General features: G+C 40.7%; 1 protein-coding gene across 2 annotated transcripts in view; it reads right to left on the reverse strand.

Annotated features, from left to right (window-relative positions):
- Nucleotides 1-12,709, reverse strand: part of LOC107565336 (genetic suppressor element 1-like) — a 213,995-nt gene extending 201,286 nt beyond the window's left edge. For both annotated transcript variants that reach the window (XM_016250554.1, XM_016250553.1), the window contains exon 1: nt 10,531-12,709. In XM_016250554.1, coding sequence (XP_016106040.1) covers nt 10,531-12,669 — 2,139 coding nt within the window. In that variant the 5' untranslated portion in view covers nt 12,670-12,709. The remainder of the gene's footprint in view (nt 1-10,530) is intronic.
- Between the last annotated feature and the right edge of the window lie 313 nt (nt 12,710-13,022).

Here is a 13,022-nt window from a genome sequence, read left to right on the forward strand (position 1 = left end):
TAAATATTTAGCTGAAGCACCTTTACAGCCTCAAGTCTTTTTTGTTTGATGCGACAAGCTTTGCTCATTAGCATTTAGCAATTATCTGCCATTCTTCACCTCACCTCTTCACCTTTCAAGCTCTGTCAGGTTGGATGGGGGCAGACGCACATTTTCAGGTTTCTCCAGAAATATTTGATTGGGTTCAAGCTCAGGCTCTGGCTGAGGACATTCACAGAGTTGTCTATAAGCCACTCTTGCTGTGTGCTTAGGTCCATTGTCCTGTTGGAAGGTGAACCTTCTGCCCAGTCTGAGGTTCTGAATGCTCTGGACTGGGTTTTCATTAAGGTTATGTCAATATTTTGGTGCATTGAGCTTTTCTTCTACTCTGATGAGTCCCTCAGTCCCTGTCGCTGAAAAACAGCCCCATAGCATGAGGCTGCTACAAGCACACTTTACTTTTGGGATGGTACTCTGCAGGTGATGAGCAGAGTTGGTTTCCTTTAAACATGATGCTTGGAATATCCAGAGAATATTATTTCTCACAGTCTGAGGGTCCTTTAGTTGCTTTTATGCAAATTCTAAGTGTGTTTTCATGTGTCTTCACTGAGGAGAGGATTGAGTCTTGCCACACCACCATAAAGCCCAAATCGATGGAGTGTTGCAGTGGTGTTTGTCCTTCTGTAGGTTTTTCCCATCTCCACATATGATCATGGAGCTATGACCACATATGATCAACTAGAGTGACCATCAGGTTCCTGGTCACCACACCAACCAAAGCCCTTCTCCATCAGTTGCTCTCAGTTTGGCCAGGAGGCCAGCTCTAGGAAGAGTCCTGGTTGTTTCAAACATCTTCCATTAAGGGTAACAGAGACTACATGCTTCTGTGAACCTTCAATGAAGCAGAATTTTTTTCCTGAACTTCTCCCCAGATGAGTGGCTTGACGCAATCCTGTCTCTGAGCTCTACAGGCAGTTATTTTGACCTCGGGGCTTGGTTTTTGCTCTGATATGCATAATCAGCTGTTAGACATTTTATTAAGATGTGTGTGCCTTTCCAGATCATATCCATTTAATTGAATTTGCCACAGGTTAACTTCACTCGAAGTGTAGTGACATCTACAAGCAATATGAATGCTCCTGAGCTAAAGTTTAACAGACAACTTAAATTAATAGCAGGTTCCTGCATGCTTTAAATCATATGTTTATTAATAATCACACTGTATAAATTTGTACAAAATTTCACGTTCTTAAAATACTTATTTTTTCTTGTGGCATTGGGCTGGTTCAAATAGTAACTGATAAAATAATATTTAAAAAGTTTTGGACAACTATTTGACCTGCAACTATTGCAACTACAGACTGTATCATAAATATGTATGAAAAATAATACAAATGTCACCGATCCTGTCAAGTCAAGTCATTGCTGATCTTCATGAATCAAGTCAAGTCACAGTTAATCTTCATGAGTCAAGTCAAGTCATAGCTGATCTTCATGAATCAAGTCAAGTCACAGTTAATCTTCATGAGTCAAGTCAAGTCATAGCTGATCTTCATGAATCAAGTCAAGTCACAGTTGATCGTCAGCTCTACAGGCAGTTATTTTGACCTCGGGGCTTGGTTTTTGCTCTGATATGCATAATCAGCTGTTAGACATTTTATTAAGATGTGTGTGCCTTTCCAGATCATATCCATTTAATTGAATTTGCCACAGGTTAACTTCACTCGAAGTGTAGTGACATCTACAAGCAATATGAATGCTCCTGAGCTAAAGTTTAACAGACAACTTAAATTAATAGCAGGTTCCTGCATGCTTTAAATCATATGTTTATTAATAATCACACTGTATAAATTTGTACAAAATTTCACGTTCTTAAAATACTTATTTTTTCTTGTGGCATTGGGCTGGTTCAAATAGTAACTGATAAAATAATATTTAAAAAGTTTTGGACAACTATTTGACCTGCAACTATTGCAACTACAGACTGTATCATAAATATGTATGAAAAATAATACAAATGTCACCGATCCTGTCAAGTCAAGTCATTGCTGATCTTCATGAATCAAGTCAAGTCACAGTTAATCTTCATGAGTCAAGTCAAGTCATAGCTGATCTTCATGAATCAAGTCAAGTCACAGTTGATCATCATGAGTCAAGTCAAATCACAGTTGATCATCATGAGTCAAGTCAAGTCACAGTTGATCGTCATGAGTCAAGTCAAGTCACAGTTGATCATCATGAGTCAAGTCACAGTTGATCGTCATGAGTCAAGTCAAGTCACAGTTGATCGTCAAGAGTCAAGTCTCGTCTCAGTAGTTCGTACAGAGTCACGTCACGTCACGTCACAGCTGATCTTCCAGAGTCTCGTCATGTCTCAGCAGTTCGTCCAGAGTCACGTCACGTCTGATCTTCCAGAGTCTCATCACGTCTCAGCTGATCTTCCAGAGTCACATCACATCACAGCTGATCATCCAGAGTCACATCACGTCCTGTCTGTTGCACTCAGATTATTAAGGTCAGTCCTTTGGTATCCCAGTCTGGTATCCAGTGTGAGGGATGCACTGCTGGTGTCTGCACGCGCAGCTGGTATCCCCAAACCCATTCACTCTAGTCCTGTTCCTGAACTGATTCCCCTGTCTGAAGCACTTCCCATGATTGGGATCGCTTTTTGGTGTATTTGGGCTGCATTAACCACCACAGAACCTCCCGAGGTGGCGGCATTCACTATGGTGTCTCCAGAGGTGGCGGCTGATGCTGCAGAACCTCCTGAGGTAGTGGTGCTCGCTGCTTTGTTTCGCGAAGCGATGGTGTCCGCTGCAGTTTCTCCAGAGTTGGCGGCGTATGCTGCAGAACCTCCTGAGGCGGTGGTGCTCGCTTCAGCTCCTTGCGTGGTGGTGATGCCCAGCAATGCACTTTCAGCCTGTCATGTTGCGGTCGAAGGAACCATTGCTGAACTTTGTATCTGTCCTGTTAAGGAGAATACTAATAAACTCTCCCTGTTTCCTGATGGTATGGCTGTAGAACCTCCAGAGGTGGCGGCATCCGCTGCAGAACCTCCAGAGGTGTCAGTGGTATCCACTTATGAACTCTCGTCCTGTCCTGTTCTAGCCAAAGAAGCCTTCTGTGAACTCTCTGCCAGTCCTGTAATGGCTATGGAGGCCATCTGTAAACTCACTTCCTGTCCTGTAATGGCTATGGAGGCCGTTAGTGAATCCCCTGCCTGCCCTGTTAGGGCTATGGAGGCCAATTATAGTCTTTTGTCCTGTCCCGATACAGCCGGGGAGGCTGCCTATGAACTCTCAGCCCTGTCTGTCAGGACGCTCTCTGTGAATTTCTTGACTGTTCTGTTTCCCCAAATGTGTCTGCTGAACTGTCAACTTGTCCAGTATCCCAGAGTTTGTTTGATTTCCCTGTCTGTCCAGTACCAATCAAGGAACTTGTTATCTGCCCCATTTGTCCAGTTATGAGCCCAGAAAATATAAATGCACTCCATGAATGTCTCGTTAACCCTGTCACTGCCCTAGAGACCATTCATGAACTGTCTGCCTGTTCTGTTTCCCCAAATGTGTCTGCTGAACTGTCTGCCTTGCCAGTCCTAATCTGTAAGCCTGTTTATGAACTGTCTTCCTGTTCAGTTTCAGTCAATAAGCCAGACTTTGAATTATCTGTCTGCCCAGTCTTGAGTAATATATCTGAACTTTCTGTCAGTCCCGTTTCAGTTACTGATCTTGGTTATGAAATGTCTACCAGTCCATTTTCAGTCAATACATTCAGTTTTGAACTGTTTGCCTGTCTTATGTCTGCTCTTGAATCTAATTTTGAACTGTCAAAACTAGGGATGCTCCGATCCGCCTTTTTCTCCTCCGATACCGATTCTGATACCTAGGGTTCGGTATTGGCAGATACCGATACCGATCTGATACCAGTGACGTTTTTCCCCCCATTTAAATAAATGTAGAATTTATATATCTCTGTGTGTTTAACTGATAATCATTCTTTCACAATCTACTAGATACAGACTACTTCATTATAAAGAAAAATAAAATAAACAATAAATATGAAAACATATAGGCCTATGTATATTTATAATCTATGACAAAAATGTATCATAAACTAGGTTAGTGGATAATTCGGCAGCAAAAGTTATTCTAGAAAAATCAGTGCACAATAATTTTAGAAATCCAAACATTTAGTGAAAAAACTATATTTTGTGGGGAACAAATAAAAGTGTTGCACTAAAATGTTACACATGAGATACCGATCTGATACCAGTGACGTTTTTCCCCCCCATTTAAATAAATGTAGAATTTATATATCTCTGTGTGTTTAACTGATAATCATTCTTTCACAATCTACTAGATACAGACTACTTCATTATAAAGAAAAATAAAATAAACAATAAATATGAAAACATATAGGCCTATGTATATTTATAATCTATGACAAAAATGTATCATAAACTAGGTTAGTGGATAATTCGGCAGCAAAAGTTATTCTAGAAAAATCAGTGCACAATAATTTTAGAAATCCAAACATTTAGTGAAAAAACTATATTTTGTGGGGAACAAATAAAAGTGTTGCACTAAAATGTTACACATGCTAGGATTTAGCTACATTAAAGTGATTATTACATTTTGAATATGGATATTTTTTTCTTACAAAACTGCATCGATTCGCTACAGGAGGCCTTTGTTCACCCCCCGGACCCGCGTGAGACACTTTTTTTAATGGATGAGCGCTTTTTATTGCACTGCAACACACTGAGTGCCAACAGCTTGAAAGATCCAATTACAAATTTTTAATATAACTCCGACTGGATTCGTCTGAAAGAAGAAAGTCATATACACCCAGAGCATTTATGAATTAAAAAAAAAAAAAAACTCATTCAGGGATGTTCATAAGCACATATGGCCACCTACATTTATATGTCAACACCTATTAAGTATTCAGCAACTAAAAGGGGTCAATAACTGCCTTTTTTATTTTGTACTGTTCTATAAGGTCCCAGTGGCGGCTCGTCAGGGGAGGCACAGCTTCCCCAAAATTTTGAGGTGAAAATGGGAGGACGATTTAATGTTAATAAAATTCACAGTTCATTTCAGTTCATGTCTCAGAATGTGTATTTTTTGTTTGTAATTTCACAGCTGTAATACCATAACATGTTACTGAAGTTGGAAAGCGCCACTTTTCTATCCCGAATGTGCCGAATCTGCTGACGTAATTACAACCGCTAGGTGATAGAGAAGGTGAGGGGGAGGCCGGGGGAGAGCTGAGCTCTCGTGCCTCCGCTGGTAAAAAAAATTAGCCAATCACCATCGAGTGTTCACTTTCAGCGCTGAGGAGTGTTGAGAAAAGAAATCTCGAAAGGTAGGCTAGCCTCCCTTCTGATATCATACAGTCTATGATATCAACCAATCATCATAGAGATGCAAATTACTGGTATTAGTTTCAACGTCTCCCACTGTGCTGATAATGTACCAAGTACTTATGATGAGTAGCAATATTGAATTGAAGCTGTCATTCAAACAGTATATAGACAAATTTTTTTAAAAAGGGAAAACACGCCTAACTACCATTAGGATGCACAGAATAAGTTTCCTAGAAGCTCTAAACCAGTGATTCTGTGCAAGCTGGTCCTAACTGGATATAGGCTACAGCAGTTGGCTTAATTAAATAGCACAACAGGCAGCTTTTTTAACACAGACTTTTAAGAAGGGATGGATGTTTGCTTGGGTTACACAAGTAACCTAGACGTTTTCTGCCCTACACTTGCCAGTAAAGACTTTATTATTATTAAATATTATTAAATCTTTTAGACTGATAGAATAAAACTGAATACAACTGTGGCTGTCACAAGCTGTAAAATATGGCTTTGCTGGGCTGTGACGTAAACAAAACACCACTGGTTATTTAAAAAAAACAAAAGAGGATGAGCCGCTTGATAAGTCCCATCTAAATCCTATTTGAGTGGAAATTATGCCAACACGCTGAATAGCTGCATTTTAAGACACTTCTGTGGGACATTAAAAAGCAGGTCATATGGGTTTTTGAAAAATATCTCTTTTGCAGTTTATAACGTAGCTATCTTTAAATGAAAACAATCTGCAAAGTTGTTCATCAAAAAAGTGCACGATAAAGATATTGTCTCTCAAAAGAGAGAGTCGAATCTGAATCACCTTAACGAGTCGTCGTATTTTCGAATCTTTTGCCTGTTACCGGTATACGTCACTGGGTAACACATTTGCATAATCCCCGCCTGCCCGCGAAATACGAACAGAGTCTGACCTGCCCACAAACACAGTGATACAATTTGAACCTTTTGTTGTGTGCTTGTCATTTTACCGAGGACTGCTTCTCTAATCTTGGCTTTTATCTTCGTTGGCTTCTCATCTTCTTAATTTGGACTTTACAAACTGTATTGTTTCATCAGTTAGTCACGTTAGCTAATGTATCCACCATTATTGTTTTAAGTGTTCACAGTTTAGCAGCTAAACTTTAGCTGTGGGCACGATTCGCTTGCATAAGTGTTTTTGTATTTTATGTCATTATTATAAGAACGAATTGGAGCTGTATATTATTGTTTTATGTAGAGGTGCTTTGTCAATGGTAGCACTCGCTAACTTGCTCAAGTCAAGGACTCCTCTCTGTGCCAATCACAACAGGCTTGGCCAGCTGACCAATCAGAGCAAAGGAAGGGAGGGGTTTGCTCCGAACTTGCTTGGAACGAATCGTTTCGAAATCATTGGCAAATGACTCTAATATTAAATGTATATTCTGAGAAAATTACAATGTTTTCTGACCTTAGATGCATATGAGGCCACAACCTACAACCACGAGACCAAAATAAAATTGTCTAAAAATTAGTTTAAAGGTTTAAAATGTAAAATTTAATTTAAAACATTAATTTTAAACATGAAATGTAATCTTTGCTGTACTAGATATTCTGCTAAAACTTGATTTTTGACAGAGATTTTTCCACAAATATCAAATGAATGATACACCTTATGTTTGTATCACACTGTGAGTCAGCACAAAAGAGTTCACAGCAAAAGTTTTCCATACAGTCTTTCTGACTGTATAAAACATACAAATTCTTAAAAAAGATAAATGCACTTGAGAATTAACACTCCATAAGATATTAAGACTTGTTTTTATAAGTATTTTTATTTGTTGTTTAATGTGTTTATACTTAATACAACAAATCTGCCTTTATGTAAAGCAAAATACACTTTAAAATTATTTCAAAAGAATTCACGCTTATCTTGCTTCAATTATGGATTTTTAGATATTTTAATGAGAAAATTAGACAAATGTGCGAGTTTTTGCAGTACATTTATGAATATCCGATCAAGTTAGAGTTAAATTATTCAGACATTAACAAAATTTTGAGCCTTAACTATCATCTCTGATTAATTAAACAGTGTTTAGCGTACGTTGTAGTTTTCCATGCTGTGTGCAATTTTGCCGAAATCTAATAATTCCTCTGAAGAATGATGACAATATGAAACACACAACATAACTACTGAAATAATGTGAGAAATACGGTACATCAAAGTAAAGTTTGTGCCAGGGTGACACAAGGTGCATTTTGTAGACATGTACTGAAATTCAAACTTTGTACTAAAATGTACATTGACAGGCAAAAAAATAATATTCAGAGGTAAATTCATTCAAGTACAAATTTATGAACATAGAACAAAGAGAGTAATGAATTCAGTGTTTTGAAGCCTCTCCTCCATCCATATCAGTTAAAAAGTCGCTCCCATCCCATCTCCCATGGCTCCAATCAAACACCAGACAAGAAGCACCTGAGATATCTTACAGGTATCATATCGCACAATAAGACATATTCTAGTCATTATTGTATACAGGAAAAAATGCACTTTAAGAATGAAAAAATTGAATTGAGATTGAAGTTAGGCATTTGAAAAAACACTTACAGATTTAAATATAAAATACACAGGGCTGCTCATTTAGTGTGCGACCCTCTTTATGCTTTGTTTTGCTAATGTTAGAGGCTCCTGGTTGAAGGATATAATTTATTAACCAAACTGACTATTGAGTTATGTTTTACCTCCTATGGTTGATTTTCACCCGCATTTGCAAGGTTGGCAGGTTTTCATTTCAAACCCCGACTGTACACTCTAAAAAAAATGCTGGGTTAAATACAACCCAGTGCTGGGTGAAATATGGACAAACCCAGCAATTGTGTTGTTTTGACCCAATTGTTTTAATTGATAAATAATATTTCATCTTTTATTGGACATTTACTTGTTCATTTAAATTGTAACTTTATTTATCTCACTTAATACAACAAACAGTAACTTGCTTTACATTATTCCTAAAATATGTTGACCAGTGTACACATACACTTTCCTTTATACTGTATGCCACAACAAGAGTTATTTGCTATCCAGGCTTAGCTCAGAGCATCTGCATACAGCTTTCAGAGAATAGCTTCCTGTATGCCAGGAAGCACAAGAGTATATCATGAGAAACAAGGAGCAGGGTAAACGAAAACAAAACAGGGTCATCTTTCACACAGTAGCAGGGCTTCAGACTGCAACCTTTTGTTGCGGCTAAATTTTGTTAGCGGTCACACTGGAGCCTCTATAAAGTTGGTCAACTGTATGATTAGACTATGCGCTTTCATTTATTTTGCATATGAAAAAAAAATTAAATGTTAAACACTCCAAAAAGGAAATGAAACAGCACTATCCATTAGTCACACTGGAGCCTCTATAAAGTTGGTCAACTGTATGATTAGACTATGCGCTTTCATTTATTTTGCATATGAAAAAAAATTAAATGTTAAACACTCCAAAAAGGAAATGAAACAGCACTATCCATTTGAGTTGTTCAGTACAGAGTATTTACTAGCTCAAAGCAGGTGCATTTATTCTCAAAGCGATCTTAACTATATGGCATAATTTATAAACAGTGAGAAGAGCTTTAATTAAGCACAGAAAATCTAACAAATTTTGACAAATTTTGTCTCGGTGATTGAAACTAATTGCAACCCAGATGAAACAGCCTCAACATTCTCAACAGCAATGAACACAAGAAAACAGGAGAAATCATTGTGTCATGTACACGCAAGTTTTCAATCACTATCCTTGAAAATATTTACCATGGATTTACTGTAGTAAACTGTATTTATCATGGCATTTTGGCAGGAATGTGGTATAACTATAATGTTATTAATATAGTGATGTATATTGTACTAAATATATTAGGGGATATATTAGTTTTTCATAACAAATTTCAGTTTTATAGAGACCAAATAGTTAGAAAACTTAGTTACATTACACCATGGTAGTGAGGAGCCATGCAAGGTTTTACCTAGTTATCATGGTCTACAACCTGTTAAAAGTATGAATACTGTGGAAGAATTATAATTAAAAATAAAAAGTAAAATGGCAAACCCAAGGTGCCAAAAGTGCATTTAAATAAGACAACATATGTAATATTATTGGCAACTTTAATTTGTGTCCTTTAGTATTAGTCTCCCCATCCCCACGATAAGGGAGTATAATTCATTTTTATGATTAAATGGCAGTTTTTCATAACAAATTTCAGTTTTATAGAGACCAAATAGTTAGAAAACTTAGTTACATTACACCATGGTAGTGAGGAGCCATGCAAGGTTTTACCTAGTTATCATGGTCTACAACCTGTTAAAAGTATGAATACTGTGGAAGAATTATAATTAAAAATAAAAAGTAAAATGGCAAACCCAAGGTGCCAAAAGTGCATTTAAATAAGACAACATATGTAATATTATTGGCAACTTTAATTTGTGTCCTTTAGTATTAGTCTCCCCATCCCCACGAGTGCAAATAAAGTGCTGACGCCACCAACTGTAAAACTTGTTGGCACCACTCTCACATGTAAGTCTGGAGCCCTGCAGTAAACAAAGCCATACATACAGGTAGCTTCATATAAAGACTTGAGAAGAGATGCTTTTTGTGCTACCTGCACATTAAGATTGACAATATGTGAATACAGCTATTTACAGCCTAAAAAACACACAGTGTTCCTCAACATCCTCAAAATACACACAAAAACTACCACACACACACACACACACACCAGGAGACCAACAAAAGCTTGAGTTGGCCACTGTGAAGAATGTTTTTAAACAGAGCTTACAACCACTAGACTGTCTGCAAAATGTTTATTTCTTTAATGCAACAGGCTCCATACTTTATCTACCCCCTGCCTGTTATGGCCGCCCCACTCACTAGAAAGAACAGCAGCCTGCCATAAAACTTCAGTTTCAACACTTGGCTCACTCACTCATCAGTGCATCAGATGAACTTTTCCATGCTGGCCCAGAAACAGCTCCAGCCAAAGCTGCCTAATAAACTGTAATAACTGAGACCCCAGAAGACTCTGAAAGACCCTCTAGCGGTTTATTGAAAAGAAAAAAAAAGTAAGCTGAGGTTCTAATGATTTTCTAAACATGTAAAATTGTTTGTAACTGCCTGGACTATGAAACAAGAGTCTAAAGATTATAATGGAAAGCAGTCTGGCCCATAACATTCTTACCTTGTTTTGTGTGATTCCACTAACCGGTTTCATGTTCTGCCCAGCCAGCACCATGGACTTACATTCCACACAGGAGCCAATTGTTAACTGCTTGCCATTGTCAATTACCAGGGTCTGGCTGACCCTTGGAGCATAGAGGAAAACAGGCAAGCGGTCAACGCACACTGCCTTCAGTCCAAGAGGTCTCTTCTTCTCTTTCCTGCAGAAGAAGCAGATGAAAGTGTTGCAGTTATACTGACGTGCCCAGGGGCTGCTGGACGGGCCTGATTCTGAGCCCTGACTCTCATGTTGGGTCCACTGGCCCAGCAGGTCATGATAGCACAGTGCACAGGCAGACACAAGGCCCGTGGCATCAGCAGGGCGGGCACGGGGAGCGGGAGGGTGGACAGTTAGAAAGGGAAAAAAGGGTTCTCTTTCCCCACAACGTCCTGGAGGGTTAACATGAAGTTGATACTCGGTTCCTCCAGACAGCTCCTCGCCACACAAGTAACAGATGGAGGTGTGGCTTGCGGTTGTTGTGGCAGTCTGAGAAGGGGTCGACAGGGGTCCTCTGGGGGGGGATACCAAGACTCCTCCCCTTCCCATGGCCAGGTGGTATCTCCCAAGGAATGTGGTGACGGAAGTAATGAGCTCCTCGCTTAGACAGAGGCAGTACTCTGCCCAGATCCCTTCCAAGAGGCTGTGACACGCGACACAGCAGTGTACCCTTCCATTCCGCATTCTCTGAGCATTTGGAGGGCATGGTAGCAAATTTATGAATGGAAAATACATTGCACTGCGGGCTTTACTTGCACCAACATGGGTGTATGCTATCCTGACCTCTCGACCGCAGTGCTCTCCACATAGGTAGCAGGCCTCCCTGCGATTCTGTGGCATGGAGGGGAGCGGATGGATTTTTGGGAGTCCATCCCCACATTCATTTATGGCAGGTGGAGAAAGAGGGGTTGCAGCACCTGTGTTGAGGGGCACCACATAGAGTCGCTGGAGAACAGGAACATCTGCAAGCTCGAACCCTTGCCACTGCTGCATGAGGGAGGAGTGGCAAGTAGTACACACCAGAGTGTATCCACCCAGGCGAAGGGGCACTGCACCAGGTGGAGGGGTATGAAGCCACAGAAAAGGGAAGAATGGTTCACTGGACGCTCTCTCCTGCTTTTGTACAAACACCCTGAAGCGGCCTCCTTCTGGAAGCCTGCTTCCACAAATATAACAGGCACATTCACTGGAGCGACATTTGGCTGCTTGGCTCCTCTCTACATCTAAGTGAGATGATGCTGCGTGCTCTCTCTCGTCATCGCTGGTGATGTTGATATCGCAGCTGTCAGGCGCGTCCGAATCACCGGTGGACGCATGTGTCCACTGCTTATCGCACGTAATGATGCCGTTATCCTGCAGCGGTGTGCGCACTGATAGACTGTCATACTGCTGGAGAGCCATGGACACGGATGAATGCGATGTGTGATTGATCATTTTAGTCGGACGCCGATCTGATTTCGGTACGTCCTGACCTGTGTAAACTCTGGTCGGATATCGCACTGACTCAGGACTGCTCTTAACACTCACTGTGTTCTTTCTACTGCTTTCTCTTGATGCTTTATTAGTATTATTGCTATTCATTACACACGCTGACAGGTCCAAGTCCTGCTCGGACAGGTCATTATCAGAGAATGAGGAAATGTCCGACTCATTGGCGTCGTAATTGCTAACGCTCATTCTTCTCTCCAGATCGTATGTAAAGTTCCGTAAGTCGCACTGGTATGGTCTCTTGAGCCAGTACATGCGCTTCTCGATCGGCGTCCTGTTGCGCTCGAATGAGTTCCACTGTTCGCGCAGGAAGCAGTGGCACACAGCGCACACCAGAGCGTCCCCATCCGGACCGATCTCCGGAGCGCCAGGAGCCGGGTCCTGGCCTTGCAGGAAAGGGAAAAACGGGCCATCCTTTTCTCGTTGGTATTTTACCTGTAGGCTCAGCTCTTTCCCCGGGGTTACCCCGCTCCCACAGACGAAGCAGTGGATGAAGAAGATCCCGTTGCGCTCGGGTCTGCACACGCTGCCGGACAGAGGGCTCTCCTCCCCGGGTAAAGCCGAAGCCATTCGCTGCTGCGCCTTGGAGATCGGCGTGAGCTCCGGATCGTTCATAGTTCCATGCGTAATAGCTTCAGAATCACAAGCAGCGTGATTTCAAACCCAGTAACATTCTTTGTGCGTTTTCTCACATATGTAGCGACATCGATCCCGCGGAAAAACTCGCTTCACTCCACAAACTTACTCGCTCCGGGGATTTTAGATTTGTGTGTCCGTGTAACAATCTAGAAAAGTACACTGAGCAACCGTTTGGAGTCACATCCTCATAGGCGGCGGGGTAGTCCGTATGCTGTTAGAGAGCAGAAAGTCATATTGAAGTTGCTTGGCGAAGTTTCCTCACACTGTGGCTGTGAGACCACTGAACACAGCGCCATCTCTCTATCTCTCTCTCACACACACACACTCAG

The sequence above is a fragment of the Sinocyclocheilus grahami genome, unplaced genomic scaffold (assembly GCF_001515645.1).
Source record: "Sinocyclocheilus grahami isolate Dianchi unplaced genomic scaffold, SAMN03320097.WGS_v1.1 scaffold995.1, whole genome shotgun sequence".
Classification (NCBI taxonomy): Eukaryota; Metazoa; Chordata; class Actinopteri; order Cypriniformes; family Cyprinidae; genus Sinocyclocheilus; species Sinocyclocheilus grahami.